Source organism: Candidozyma haemuli (assembly GCF_002926055.2).
Source record: "Candidozyma haemuli strain B11899 chromosome Unknown C_2014730914, whole genome shotgun sequence".
In the NCBI taxonomy this organism is placed as follows: Eukaryota; Fungi; Ascomycota; class Pichiomycetes; order Serinales; family Metschnikowiaceae; genus Candidozyma; species Candidozyma haemuli.
The window spans coordinates 385,516-400,241 of NW_020289904.1; the positions used below are offsets into that span (position 1 = coordinate 385,516).

Below are 14,726 nucleotides of genomic sequence, written 5' to 3' on the forward strand. Positions count from 1 at the left end.
GAAGCTCTAAGCTGGGCTTTTTCAGATGTGGTTCACTAGCACTTGAATCCACAATACCATAAAATTACTGATACCAACAATTTTGCCACTTTTCATCATTTGAACTATCTAAAACCTCTCTTTAAACATTTTCTTTTCCAAGTTTGTAACAAGTGGTTGTGGTGTGACTTCTTCGTTGCGTTGCTATATTTCACATTGTGTACCTCATTTACCATAATGGCTGCAAAATACCAATGATGTCTTCAACTTTTGATCTGTAGATGGAATCCACTATGATAAGACGCGTACGTCAATTCCCGAAATCCACATAAAAAGACTTGAATGTTCTCCCTCCAAAACTGCCACTTTCAATTAATACTTGGTGGATCGGGTGGCTCGTGTCTCATTATCTAGATTCAATACTTGAGCAGCGCGCCTTGAAAATGTCCAATCTCAAACAACAACTCGTTGCTCACCACAGAAGGATATCCTAGCTATGAGTGAAGAGGTAACGCCTGTTCCAACTGTATGTTTCATGTGCTTGTCGCTGTTGCCATCGGGGACTTTTCTTTGATCTACTATACTTCACCTGTTGGAGCCTAGTGTCAAGGTCGATGCGTCCACAGACGACGTTGAAATTGATTCTTACTAACACACAGAATGGGTTTATCCCAACAGTCGAAACCAACAGGAGTAAGTACTTTGCTCCTGATACAAAGCCAAAAATTGATGTTGACGACACGGTTAAGAAATTCAAGTACTTACTTGGACTCACCAACTTGTTTCAGCACTTTATTGATTCAAAGGCGAGAAAGGACCCCGTGTTCGCCCAAGTTTTGCACAAGATGAATGAAACCCAGCCAAAGGCTAACGCTGGTGCTCAAAGAAGAAGAAAAACCGAAAAGGAGGAGGACGCTGAGTTGTTAGATGACGAGCAGGACACTCCCACCATCACCGAATTTACCGAAAGTCCTAGTTACGTACATGGTGAACTTCGTCCTTATCAAATCCAGGGTTTGAATTGGTTGGTTTCTCTTTACGAAAACAACCTTTCAGGTATCTTGGCTGACGAAATGGGATTGGGTAAAACCTTGCAAACCATCTCCTTCTTGGGCTACTTGCGTTATATGCGTGGTATCAACGGCCCTCACTTGGTGGTAGCTCCTAAATCTACTCTTGATAACTGGGCCAGAGAATTCGCTAGATGGACTCCAGAAGTTAACGTGTTCGTCCTTCAGGGTGACAAGGACGAAAGACATGACTTGATCCAGAATCGCTTACTACTGTGTGAGTTTGATGTGGTCATTGCATCCTACGAAATCGTCATTCGTGAGAAGGCCTCCTTCAGAAAGTTCGCCTGGGAATACATCGTCATTGATGAGGCTCATAGAATCAAGAACGAGGAGTCCTTGCTTTCTCAGATCATTCGTCTTTTCCATTCCAAGAATAGACTCCTAATCACAGGTACACCATTGCAGAACAACTTGCACGAATTATGGGCCTTGCTCAACTTCATCTTACCAGACGTTTTTGGAGATTCGGATGCGTTCGACCAATGGTTCAGTTCTACCGAGGATGCTTCACAACAACAAGATGACAATGTTGTGGCTCAATTGCATAAGGTCCTCAAACCATTCTTGTTACGTCGTATCAAGTCTGATGTTGAAAAATCTCTTTTGCCTAAACAAGAACTTAATGTGTACGTCAAGATGACCGATATGCAAAGGAAATGGTACCAGAAACTACTTGAGAAAGATATAGATGCCGTTAATGGTGCCAACGGAAAGAAAGAGTCCAAAACAAGGTTGTTGAACATTGTTATGCAGTTGAGAAAGTGTTGCAACCATCCATATTTGTTCGAAGGTGCTGAACCAGGTCCTCCTTACACTACAGACGAACATTTGGTCTTTAATGCCCAAAAGATGATTATCTTGGACAAGCTTTTGAAGAAGTTTCAAAAAGAGGGCTCCAGAGTTCTTATTTTTCACAGATGTCGAGAATGCTAGATATTCTCGAGGACTACTGTATGTTCCGTTCCTTCCAGTATTGCAGAATTGATGGTCAAACCGATCACGCCGACCGTGTGGATGCCATTGATGAATATAACAAGCCCGATTCATCAAAGTTTGTCTTCTTATTGACTACTAGAGCTGGTGGTTTGGGTATCAATTTGACAACTGCTGATATCGTGGTTTTGTTCGACAGTGACTGGAATCCACAAGCAGATTTGCAAGCAATGGACAGAGCTCACAGAATTGGACAAACCAAGCAAGTCAAGGTGTTCAGATTTGTGACCGAGAATGCTATCGAAGAGAAGGTTCTTGAAAGAGCAGCACAAAAGCTCAGATTGGATCAGTTAGTTATTCAGCAAGGCCGTAATAGTGGTGGAGCTTCAGGTCAACAGAGTGGTAAAGCCGCGTCAAAGGACCAGTTGTTGGATATGATTCAGCACGGTGCAGCCGAAATCTTTAAGACTAAGGACTCTAGTGATCCAAGTAATACTGCTGATGTTGATATCGAAGCATTACTTGCCGATTCTGAAAAGAAAACTCAAGAGCTTAACAAGAAGTACGCCAAGTTGGACTTGAACGCTTTGCAGAACTTTTCCAATGACGAGTCCGTCTATGAATGGAATGGAGAAAACTTCAAGAAGAAGGAACCAACAGCCATCACTAATATTGGCCACGCCTGGATTAATCCCGGCAAACGTGAGCGTAAGGAGAACTATTCCATCGACATGTATTACAAGGATGTGATGAAGTCAGGCAGCAGGTCAACTCCTAGAACAGGTCCAAAGCCACCAAAGCTGTTGAACATATATGACCACCAGTTCTTCCCACAGAAGTTGATGGAGCTCCACGATTTGGAGAAGAATTACTATAAGAAACAAACTGGTTACAAAGCTCCACTCAAAAAGGGTACAGCTAAGGATTTGGAGAAAAGAGAGTTGGAACAGAAACTAGAACAAGAGGAGATTGAAAATTCCCGTCCATTGAACGAGGAAGAAAAAGCTCTCAAGGAAGACCTTTTGACCCAAGGATTCACCAATTGGAACAGAAAAGACTTCATTCATTTCATTGCCGTGTCCACAAAGTACGGCCGTAACTCTATCTCAATGATCGCTGCAGAATTCGATGATAAAACTATAGATGAGATTAGGGAATACGCCAAGAAGTTCTGGCTGAGTTATAAGGAGATTGAGGGCTTCGAGAAATACATCAACCAAATCGAGCTCGGAGAAGAGAAGGTTACGCGTGTTAAGTTGCAAAAGGAAAGCATCAGGCGGAAGGTGTCAAGCTATAAGTATCCGCTTCAGGAGCTTGTATTGAAGTATCCACCGGCAGCCACAAACAAGAGGACTTTCACAGACGAGGAAGACAGGTTCTTGATCGTCCAAATGTACAGATTTGGTCTCGATAGACCCGATCTTTATGAGAGAATAAGAGATGTGATCCGTATGAGCCCGCTCTTCCGGTTTGACTTCTTCTTGCAATCCAGATCCACGGCCGAGATTTCAAGAAGATGCAGCACGTTGATTGCATGTGTCTTTAAGGAAATTCATCCTAATGAAGCAGCGGCCACGAAATCTTCCACTCCAAAAGGTGGTGCCGCCAGCAATGGTACCAAGAGAAAGGAGGAAACGAAGAGCACAGCCAACAAGAAGCGCAAGAAATAAATGGCTTGAGGCTTTACTACAGCACACGAATGACGCTCTATATATATATATTTTAATTAGATGTACATGGTTAATCATTCGTCGTTAAGAAGTGAAACAATGACCGACTCTATCTGAAGAGGACTAACAGCCGAGACAAAGCGATGTCTCACCTCCCCCTTCCGGTCCACCAAGAACTTTTCAAAGTTCCATCGTAAGCCCTTGAAGCCCAAGGAGCCACTTTTCCTCAGTTTTAAATATTGGTACACGGGATTAGTATCATCGCCATTGACGATCGTCTTCTTCATTATGGGGAAGGTACACTTGAACTTGGCCCTTATAAAGGACTCGAGGTCCTTCGAAGTATCGGGTTCCTGCCCTCCAAACTGGTTACATGGGAACGCCAATATCTCCAATCCTCGACTTTTATACTTTTGATATAGTATTTCCAAGTCGTCATACTGGGGAGAGAACCCACATAACGACGCGACGTTAACTATCAAAACCACCTTCCCTTCAAGACTTGCAAAGTCAAAGGCTTGCAGACGGCCGTCTAGCGTAGACAATTCATAAAAAGACAGCATCGCTGCTTCAGCGTATGTGTGTTTGTTATTATGGGTTAGTATACCATCGGTTCGCTTAGATGAGCAGTTCGGATATCACTGATGCGCCAGACCCTCCACCTCCCACTGTGCACCCGTACACATACAAGGATACCCACTTGGAAGGCCACCAATAAAATGCAAAAATCATGAATTAGTAGAAATCACTACCATACTACAAAATGCCTCACATTCACCTAATCAGCATCATCCCTGTTATATTCACGATATCTGCCCTTGGTACAGATCTGCCTCCGAACTGGGAATGGAGGGCCTAAAGGAGAGTGGGTAGACATATACTGCACCTGTCAGCGATTTTGTCCCGGGTTTAGCCGCCTCGGGACATTTTAATCACACGATTTCTATTGTGGTGGGAGGTCTGGGTGCACTGCGAGGAAAAAGGCAACATATGGCTGAACAGAGAATTGTAATTATTTTTTTTCTTAGTACCTCACTTCCCCATATTTTTCAACTTTTTAAACCAGATCTACCCATAGTTTGAAACTTGTTTCTCCTTAAGTTTCATCCGCTTTTACCAGATCTCGTCGTTAAGCCTCCAGACTTTTATTATTTCGGCGTTTACAGATCCCGCTCATCGTTGTTTACGGGACTCCTCAAATACACACATCCCTTTTGTCTTCGGACTTTGGCCTTTATCTTCAAAAGGCGATTCTTCGCTTCCATATGTTAAATTAACACCGCCATGTCGTTCAAAGTGAATTGGAACAATCTAGAAACGGATTCCTTGCGTTCGTGGACTACGGAGTTGCTTACGGACGCCCTCAATTCCGGGAGAAGACCTAACATCTTGGCTTCAGATATTCAGATCAAAGACCTAAACTTTGGCAAAGTGGCTCCCGATTTCGAAATATTGGAGATCGGTGAGCTCGACAAGGATAGGTTTAGAGGTATTTTCAAGATCAACTATTCAGGGGACTTCCATCTTACGCTTCACACAAAAGTACAAGCAAACCCGCTCAAGATCTACGGTGACAACTCCCACGAGAAGGAAGTGTCTCCTTCCCAATCTTTCATCACGCCAGACTTTTTATTATCGGTTGAGCCTTTCAATTTACCACTTGACCTCAAGTTGAGTGACATCAAGATCTCTGGTATTGGAATCATTGTGTTTTCCAAGAGTAAAGGTCTCACTTTGGTGTTCCGTAATGACCCACTAGACTCTATCAAAGTCAGTTCTACTTTTGATACCGTTCAGGTCTTGGCCAACTTTTTACAGAAACAAATCGAAACCCAGATTAGAGATTTGTTCAGGGAAACCCTTCCCACGCTTCTTCATAGACTCAGTTTGAAATACGTTTCAGCACTTACACCAAACGAAGTCATGAACAACTTGAAGGATCACTTGAACTCCCAGCAGTACGCTAACAGTTTGGATCTTTCCGAATCGCAGACTATCTCATCGAATAACTTGAGACGGTTAGCCACTCTCTACAGCTCAAGAGAAACTCTTGATTTAAACGTTCCTAAATTTAAGAGGATCGTTCAGAGAAACAGCTTGGAGAAGTTCAACAAGCATCTTTATCCTAACTTGGTCAACTCCTTGTACTCAAAGTTGGATATCGCAACTCCCGCATCTGCTTCCTCGAGCAACAACAGTGTGCCAGTGGAACTTTTCGTTCAGAATGACTTCTCCAATGTTGAAAGCATCGTTAAAGAGATCTCAAGCATTCAAGGCAAGACTTTCAAGTCTGTCAACAACAATGACAAGACTTCGCCAAAGAGAAGAACGATCAAGATGGGCAGTAAGTTGAAGAAGAAGAAGAGCACCAAGGAGACTGAAACACCTGCTCCAGTGCATAAATCACTGGAAATGGCTAGGCCAACCAGTATGGCGAAGAGCAACACCGAATATTGCGACTCATCGTCCGATACTTTTGTGGAAGAAGAGTCATCGCTTGTGGAGCAACCAAAACCCGTACAACATTACAAGCGTCCACCTTTGGTTACCAACTATGGTCATCTTGCATCTTCAAACTTGAGTGGTTGTGCCTCACCATTGAGTTCAAACTCGTCGTTCATTGGTGGTGTTGGTATTGGTAACTTCAGTTTGGCCAATGCCCCTCCACTTTCGGCGTCGCCAGTTAGCATCAGAGAAAGAGAGAAGGAAACAAAGAAACACGAGCTCAAGGTGAAGAAGCTGCTCAACCATATTGATATCGGGAGAATTAACGAAAAACTCCAAATGCGTCTTAACGAACTGAAGGCTGCTGACACTTCCGTGAAAGGTACGTTCAAACACGAGGAGTTGGAGGCGCCTCCACCACCATACCACCACATTACGCTGAGCATTTAACGATAACGAGATAACGGAATTACGTATACATAGCTATGAATATTTATTGAAAGCCATGGGTTGTTGTGAACCCCTCTGGATGATTATTTTGCACCCTTACATTACCGCCCGCGCAAGTAGACAGCGTAATTTGACCATTTTCGGCCATGATAAAAATAGGCGCGAGGTTTTGATTTACCTCTCTTTTTTTTTTTTTTTTATGATACCGTGCGCTGCTATTATTTCTACTTTCAAGTGTTAAAACATTATCTAGCAAAACTTTTATCCTTCGTTCGCTATCCCCTTCAAAACCCAATAAACCGTCCGACCTTCATACCCTTTTTGCCTCGAAACATACCCTCGTTTTCCTTCCTTACACGTCCACATCAACTAAGATCATTCAACCATGACCTTTGGAAGCTTTGATGTTCTTTGCAACAACACCATGCTCCCGCTATGTTCTGTAGTGGGTTCGCTTAACGGATCGACAGTTTTTGAAAAGGGTATAATACCTGAGTGTTACCCTCGTCCTGTGGAGTTGGCCAATACCATGATCTTCAACTTGGGCGCCGCCTTTATCCACTTTGGTGCCCTTATTGTGGTACTCATCATTATTTTTAATGTCAGGAACAAGTACACAGCTATTGGAAGATCAGAACTTCTTCATTTCTTCTACTTATACTTGGCTTTGACCATCAGTTCGCTTGTGGTGGACTGTGGAGTCACCCCTCCAGGCTCTGGCAGTTACCCATGGTTTGTGGCTCTTCAATTAGGTCTTGTTAGTGCCTTGTGTATTTCGTTGCTTTATAATGGCTTTGTTTGTTTCCAGTTTTGGGAAGATGGCCTGACTAGATCTATGTGGATCTTGCGAGGCTTGAGTGTTGCATGGTTTGTGGTTAACTTTGTTATTGCCATGGCCACGTTCAATGGTTGGGGCTCTGCATTAGACGACCAGTCAACCACGGCGCTTTTTGTCGTTTCCTACGTGATTAACGCTGTCATCTTGGCTGTGTATGTCGTTTCCCAGCTCGTGCTTGTGTTCTTTGCTCTCGACTCATGGTGGCACTTGGGTGCCATTCTGTTGTTTTGCTTCTTCTTCGTGGCTGGTCAGGTTCTCATGTACGTTTTCAACAAGCAGATTTGCCTGGGTACGAAACATTACGTTGACGGTGTGTTCTTTGCGACTGCTTGCAACTTATTTGCTGTCATGATGATCTACAAGTTCTGGGATATGATTACTGTGGATGACCTCGAATTCTCTGTGGCTAATGTCGAACAAGGAGTCACTGCTTTCGGGGAACAGGAGAAGCGCTACAGTACGCTTTTCTAAACAACTTATTTAGGGGGAGTATGCTTCACAGCGCTCCCAGTGCATTATTCACGAGAAAAATTCCAATCATTGGTTGCTTCTTTCTCCGTGATACTTACAATTGATAAAAGATCTGGTTTTATACGCGATCTTGAGGTTTACTAGTTTTAGTCTCGGTTGCATAATCGCATAGATGCGTAGATATCAACCACTTCACATGAACCTCATGAGTAGATTCTTTGAGCATTTTCATAAATAGCACCGTGATAATGTAAATCCCACGGGTCAAACTCTATTACCACAATAATCTATTTTTAATTTCACCCATTTCACACCAAATGTACCTGTATTGCTGTGACCTCAGGCACTGAATGCGTATACAATGGCACCGAATCTCGCGAACCGCGCCAAGTAGTGATCAACTTTTACTACAACCAAAAACTCACTCGTTTTCAAGCAACCATGAGCGCTCAAGAGAACAATGAGCAGTCAGAAGGAGCCAGGCTCTTGGAGCTGGAGGCCATCAAGACTTTCATGAACACTGACGGTGCCCTCGAAGTGCTTTTGGCCAGACTTAAACGCTCTGTTGGCACCGGTGACGAGATTGCCAAATATGTTAAGAGAAAGGCTCAGATTGAAGATGATCATTACACTCAACTCAGAAAGTATGCGGGCAATGTTCGTGGTTCTTTGAAGAATACCAAGAATAAGAACGATCTGTTCTCTTCCAAGTTGGACCAAATCATCGAGTTTGATGAGAGGCTTTACTCGGTGGGATCCTCCTACGTGAAAGCCTTGAATACGATGCACGACGAGATTGTCTCTTTGGTGAACACTGTTAGTCGAACGCGGAAGAATATTAAGGATGAAGCCAAAAGGAAGGAGAAGGAATGTGCAGACTCTATTCTGATGGCAGAAAAGGCCAAGCAGAAGTATTACCATTGCTGTGACGACTTGGAGCGCTTGAAGATGTCAGATCCCAACAAGAAGTCTTTCCTTAAGAGTAAACCGGAAGAGGAAGAATTGCAGAGAAAGGTTGACTTAGCTGACCAGGACTATAAGACTAAGGTGTCGGCTTGCAAGAAGTTGAAGGACGAGATGTTGATGATCTACAGACCAACAAACACAAAGAAGTTGAAGAACTTGATCTTGGAAATGGATATTGCTTTGAACGTACAATTGCAGAAATTTGCAACATGGAGTGAGACCCTTGTTATGAACTCAGGTGTCTTGATCAGTCCATTACAAGCTGATAAACCTTCCATGAAGGCTCTCGCTGCTAGCATCGATAACGAGCTAGACTTGTACAACTATATCTCGAAGAACTCCAGCAACCCAACTAACAAGCTGTTGACACCTGTGGAATATACTCCACATCCTTCCTTTTCGAAGCATTCAAAGCCAGCCAAACCGTTCTTCAATAACGCGAACAGCACCAATAATGTTAACAACAACAATTCTAACAACACATCGAACAAGAATGTTGCAGCTGGCTCTAACTTGGCTCCAACCCAATCGCTGCAGTCTCAGAACCAGAGAAGTAGCAGCCTGACCCTGACTGGCTTAGCTCCAGATTACCAGGGCCAACCACCCGCTACTCCAGCAGAAAGTACAGCAAGCACATTCACTTATAATTCCTTGGATCCAAGCTCGCATCCAAGTGACTTGACGGGTCCAAAGTCGTTGAGTCAGGTGAACCAATATGCTCAGCCAACGTTTGGTGTATCAATAGAAGACGTGATTCAGTACGCGGGTATTGACAACGTTCCGCTTGTTGTGAAGAGATGCATAGATGTCATCGAGAACTACGGTCTTGATATCGAAGGTATCTATCGTACCAGTGGTAACAAAACTACCGTCCAACAGCTTAAAGAATCTATTGATTCCAATTTTGCCAATTACTTGTTGATTGGTAATAACATCGATCCAAGCAATGTTTTGGACGCTGACATTTATTGCACTGCTTCTCTTATGAAGATCTACTTCGCCTCGTTACCCGAGCCGCTTTTGACGTCCGCCTGCTACAAATCGTTTATTGAGACCGTGAAATCCACAGATGAAACATTTATTGCTAAGAAGTTGCATCATTTGGTCTACAACTTGCCTGATGGCGCCTACTTCACTTTGAGATCTTTGATTTTCCATTTGAATAAGGTGGGAGCTCATCAGCATAACAATCGAATGACAGCCAAATCTTTGGCAATTATTTGGGGCCCTGCTCTTCTTAATGACAATTCGATGTCTCCACAAGACCTAAGCTACAAGACTAAGGTCGTGGAGGAGTTGATGCTAATTGCTAATGAAATTTTCGACGCTGATGAATAATTTATGTTATGGCCGGGCTAACCGCTCGCTTGAATTATAGGATTAAACGATATAAGAATGTTTGGTAGGTATTAGTACATCATATGCCCAGAAGAAGGCCTTCCTTTAGAGTTACGGTCATCCTGAGACCATCCCGGACCAGAACTTCCTCTCTCGTATCTATCGGTGTGCCTTCCAGAGGCAGCACGGCCTCTGTAACTATCGCGTTCACGGGTCGGTAGGTTGAAACGAGGTGGTCTAGCGACTCTTGGTGGAGCTGCAAGTTGTTTAACCTTAAAGTTGTTCTTGTAAGCCATCTCTTTCTCTGCTTGTTCGCGTTGCTTCTTTTCAGCCTCTTCTTTCGCTGCTTTAGCCTCTTCCTCTAGCTGCTTAGCATAGTCCTCGTCACTAATCCCTAAAGCTTTGCGTCGTATATCTTTAAGCTCCACTTTTAGACTATCGTGGAACTCAGGCGAGTCAATGATCTTCTCCTGGATATCCTTATCAACAATATCTAGAATATTTGATCCTGAGTTGTTACTGATAATCTCTCCCTGTATTAGAGCAGCCATCTTACCTTTATTCTTCATTAAGATGGACGGATCCGCTTTTACTTTTGATTCCACCATTAACTTTAGCTTAAGAAGGAGATTGGAGTGAGTCTGTGACGTCTTAAAGTTCTCAAGCAAACGCTTCCGCTGTTTATCAAACGATCCATTCTTCTTATATATCAGCGTTAGATACTTATTATCGATCTTCTGTGGTAAATCACTCTGGTTGGCCATTTCTCGTGGGGAGCAGGTTGTTGTTAGTGTACTATGACTTCTCTGCGACTTCTTACATTATCGCGCCCGCATATATTCCATATTCCACATCCCAAGAAACACCCTCATATGGAGAAAGCGTTAGCATTTGGCAACAGCAACGCAATCGGTGACTTCGAAGGCTTGCCTCATCATCTAGGCTCGGGCAGCTTGCCTGCTCTGCAAAGAAATGTGTTAAAGGCAGGTGGCTCGAGGCACAAATCTAAGAGACCTTCAGAGCACGAGATGGCGAGGCATCAGAAGAAACTAGATGAATTACGTTCCAGCCTTGAAGCTGTTGCTGAAGCAGTGATTCTGGGGAGCGATTTTAGACAGGCTATAACTTGCGTCAACAGGGATGTTGTCGCCTTATCAACCTACAAGCACTCCGAGCAAGCACGGCTCAGTGATTTCATATTCAGAAGGATAGACATAGAATTTAAAGAAGTGCATCAAGAGAAACTTGTCGAAAGACTACAAGAACCATTTAATACAAGATTTTTCATTGAAGAATACAACTCGTGGGATGAGAAACTAATACATCTTCTGAAACTTTTCGTCTACTTGGACAGAGTTTACTTGTTTCAACACCCAAAGAAGAAAACCATTCGTGAGCACGGCCTTCGACTTATTACAGAACTTTTCCATAATGATCAAGGTATGAGGTTCCCTGTTATAAGCCAGATCGTATCGAAGTTGCATTTGAGAATTATATACCCCAAGGCAGGCGAGGAGACGCCGACCTACGAAGAACTCGGCCAATTTGTGGAATTCCTTCAACAACTCCACTTTGATAAACAGAAATCTGCCCCTATCGATCTTCTTCAGCTGTTCGTCTCTAACTACATGGCTTGCAGAGAGGACTGGTGGGAGGACTCTAAGACTTACGTTGCAGTGGTCTTTGATAATTTAAGGAACGATATAAGGTTTTTAAAGCTGCTTGAACGCAACGATATTGCCGCTTCTCTAGCAAGAAGAGTCTTGGACGGAATAATAATACCAGAACTCTCCGAAGTTTTAGCTGCATGCATGCCATATCTTTTTGAAGCTAACAAAGCTGAAGATATTGGGATTTTGACAAAGTTTCTTCATGCGGAACAAGTTTCCCTGCTGGTGGATTATGTGAAACAGGTTCTTTACCATTTTGGTAACTATATCTCAACCAAAACAAAGGAACTCTTGGATGCTAGCTCGAAGCTGGGAACCAACCCTTTAACAGAAATAGTGGCTGCGAGAGGCAGGTACATGGGTCTTTGCCAAAACCTTCGCTACTATCCAGCGGATGAATTTGATTTTGAGGTCAGAACTGCGATGTCTAACGTTCTATCTCTTCCAAAGTATCAGAGCTTTTGCGTACAGACTTTCTCCAAATACTGTGATGCTTTCTTCAAACTGAAGGATTCTGATTTCAATTCTTTCCATACCAATTTACTGATATTTTTCAAGCTCGTGCAAAATAAGAGCAGATTTATCAGCACTTACGAAAGGGATCTCTCGAAGAGATTACTCTTGGGTAAGTCGTTTAACTTTCCATTAGAGTTTAAGACCGTGGACGCTCTACTCTCTGAGGTAGGTGAAAGTCTTGATGGCTCCAACCTCAGAGCAATGATTGATGACGTTAAGAAATGTGACTTGAATTTTAGGTCCACGGTCGATGACATCGAGTTCTTCCCTCTTGTTTTGAAGAAGTCTAATTGGCCAGAAATTCCCAAACCTGCGACTGAACTTAAGGTACCTCCTTATCTTGAAAAATTGTTGAGCAATTTCACTGATCAATTTCGTGCCAGCACTTCTAAAGGCAAGTATCAAAACCTTGATTGGAGCAACTATCTCTTGCATCAATTAACGCTTCTGGTAAGCTTTGATAAAGGTTCCAAGGACGTACAAGTGAACCTTCTCCAAGCAATTGTTATCCTTGTATTTTCCGAGCATGAAAGCATTTCTTTCGACGAGTTACAGGGTGAGTTGGGACTAGAGGAGAAACTTCTAAGGAGAGTCATCGCATCATTGAGTTCCCAGAGATACCCTCTTTTGCGGAAAGAGAAGGACGTCTATCAGTTCAATTACGCTTACTGGGACAAATCTTCCAAGATTCGCCCAGTAATGGCAAGAGAGAAAGACAATGTTGTCGAACAAGCTCTCAAGAAGGCAGATCAACAGAACAGAGATGATGAAGTCAAGGCAGCAATCGTTAGGATTTTGAAAGGGAGTGGTACAATGCTATATCCTGAGCTCATGGGACAGGTTTTGATGCAGTTGAAAGCACGTGGAGATGTGCTGATCACTGACATCAAGAAGAAAGTGGAAGGATTGATTACAAATGAGTACATCAAACGTTCTGAAGACGGCCAAACGCTTAACTACATTCCATAGGTTCAGTTGGATTTTAATTTGATTATGTGCAATAGGTCTAGTTTAAATAGGAACATCCTCTGGGTCTGGGTTGCTGATCCAGTGTTCACCGAAGTATGGGATCTTGGCGTAGAAAGTCTGCTGGAACAAAGGCCAGTTGTCAGTGAAGGTAGCGACAGCAGCACCGGCAGCACCACCCCAGATGATCAAGTCCTTACCGTAAGACTTGGCGGCAGTGTAGTTGAAAGGAATCTTGGAAACCTTGTATGCTGGACCTCTGATGTACTAAATGGGTTAGTTATAAAGCTGTAAAATTTAAGCGAGCATCGGCTATACGTACGGAAATCATGGTTGTAGGTGGTGTTTAATAGATGATTATCATCAACAGTTTTTCTCGCACAGTTATTGGATGCACTGGGTACACACTGGCTCTACTGTACATAACTCTACCTGGGTAGGCAATACTATGCTACTTGAGCTACCCATACAAATTGTCCATAAAATTTAATTGGATCAGAGCATACCAATTGTTGACATTTACTTCCGTTATCCTTGAAAAGTCCAGCCCAAAAATATCGAGGATTGTAGTCTTGTTTCTCTTACGGCGGTCACGTGTAATATTTTCGGAAGAACACTAGATCTCTACAGCAGCAAGGAATGCTCAATATTTTATCTGTAAGAGCTCCCATTAGAGGTCCTACAAAGCCATCTTCTTCGTGTTATGCATTCGGGTTGCCCTATAGGTTGTTTATATACGTAAATGAGCACACTTGAGCTCATCTATAGTCAGTTGAATCAGAATTTAACATGCATCAGGCTGGGAAAGAATGTAGTCGACAGTCTGGCCCACAGTCTTCAAAGAGTCAGCTTCGTGATCTGGAATCTGGATGTTGAACTCATGCTCGACCTCCATGACAACTTCAACAACATCCAAAGAGTCCAAACCCAAGTCGTTAACAAAGCTAGATTTCTCAGAAATGTCTTTAGAAGTCACCTTGTCGTAACCTTCCAACAACTCGATGATTCTTTCTCTGGCAACGTCCCTAGTCAAGGCAGGGAAACCAGCGTAGGTTCTGGAAGCCTGAACAAATTGTGGGATGACAGGTTTAGAAATGGCAGCAACACGCTGCGTGTTCAAGGGTATGGTATTGAGTCTCAAGCTTCTAGCAAAGGCTGTTCTAAACATTGTAGTTGATGTGCTTATATGCTCTGAAATCTTACTGGTGAATACACCCTCAGTGATTGGCGGTGTACACACGACCATCTTGAAAGTACCCACTATCTAGCATACCTGGTTTATGAAAACTTTATGGACGAAAGAAGTTTAAATATATAATAGAAGACCTAGTTGCATCTAATTCATTTCCTTTTTTCGTCCTATGGATAGCTTTTGGTACCACTTGGAGCAGGCCTTATAGAGCAAAATGTT

At 43.1% G+C, this 14,726-nt stretch overlaps 8 protein-coding genes across 8 annotated transcripts; 5 read left to right on the forward strand and 3 right to left on the reverse strand. All coding sequences in view use genetic code 12, as the record gives it.

The window, feature by feature from the left end:
- Positions 1-593: 593 nt before the first annotated feature.
- Positions 594-3,655, forward strand: CXQ85_001807 (chromatin-remodeling ATPase; the record flags this gene model as incomplete). The annotated part of the gene is made up of 2 exons (XM_025485503.1): positions 594-1,930; positions 1,978-3,655. The coding sequence occupies 2 exons, from the start codon at positions 594-596 to the stop codon at positions 3,653-3,655; spliced, it is 3,015 nt and encodes a 1,004-aa protein (XP_025340968.1).
- A 74-nt stretch (positions 3,656-3,729) lies between these two features.
- On the reverse strand, positions 3,730-4,218 carry CXQ85_001808 (glutathione peroxidase; the record flags this gene model as incomplete). Its single annotated transcript, XM_025485504.1, has 1 exon — positions 3,730-4,218. The coding sequence occupies one exon, from the start codon at positions 4,216-4,218 to the stop codon at positions 3,730-3,732; it is 489 nt and encodes a 162-aa protein (XP_025340969.1).
- A 721-nt stretch (positions 4,219-4,939) lies between these two features.
- MDM34 (ERMES complex subunit) lies at positions 4,940-6,550 on the forward strand (the record flags this gene model as incomplete). The annotated part of the gene is made up of 1 exon (XM_025485505.1): positions 4,940-6,550. The coding sequence occupies one exon, from the start codon at positions 4,940-4,942 to the stop codon at positions 6,548-6,550; it is 1,611 nt and encodes a 536-aa protein (XP_025340970.1).
- A 385-nt stretch (positions 6,551-6,935) lies between these two features.
- CHS7 (Chs7p) lies at positions 6,936-7,859 on the forward strand (the record flags this gene model as incomplete). Its single annotated transcript, XM_025485506.1, has 1 exon — positions 6,936-7,859. The coding sequence occupies one exon, from the start codon at positions 6,936-6,938 to the stop codon at positions 7,857-7,859; it is 924 nt and encodes a 307-aa protein (XP_025340971.1).
- A 441-nt stretch (positions 7,860-8,300) lies between these two features.
- Positions 8,301-10,163, forward strand: RGD1 (Rgd1p; the record flags this gene model as incomplete). Its single annotated transcript, XM_025485507.1, has 1 exon — positions 8,301-10,163. The coding sequence occupies one exon, from the start codon at positions 8,301-8,303 to the stop codon at positions 10,161-10,163; it is 1,863 nt and encodes a 620-aa protein (XP_025340972.1).
- Positions 10,164-10,234: 71 nt separating this feature from the next.
- CXQ85_001812 (uncharacterized protein) lies at positions 10,235-10,927 on the reverse strand (the record flags this gene model as incomplete). The annotated part of the gene is made up of 1 exon (XM_025485508.1): positions 10,235-10,927. The coding sequence occupies one exon, from the start codon at positions 10,925-10,927 to the stop codon at positions 10,235-10,237; it is 693 nt and encodes a 230-aa protein (XP_025340973.1).
- Positions 10,928-11,035: 108 nt separating this feature from the next.
- Positions 11,036-13,318, forward strand: RTT101 (cullin; the record flags this gene model as incomplete). Its single annotated transcript, XM_025485509.1, has 1 exon — positions 11,036-13,318. The coding sequence occupies one exon, from the start codon at positions 11,036-11,038 to the stop codon at positions 13,316-13,318; it is 2,283 nt and encodes a 760-aa protein (XP_025340974.1).
- Positions 13,319-14,099: 781 nt separating this feature from the next.
- On the reverse strand, positions 14,100-14,483 carry ACP1 (Acp1p; the record flags this gene model as incomplete). The annotated part of the gene is made up of 1 exon (XM_025485510.1): positions 14,100-14,483. The coding sequence occupies one exon, from the start codon at positions 14,481-14,483 to the stop codon at positions 14,100-14,102; it is 384 nt and encodes a 127-aa protein (XP_025340975.1).
- Between the last annotated feature and the right edge of the window lie 243 nt (positions 14,484-14,726).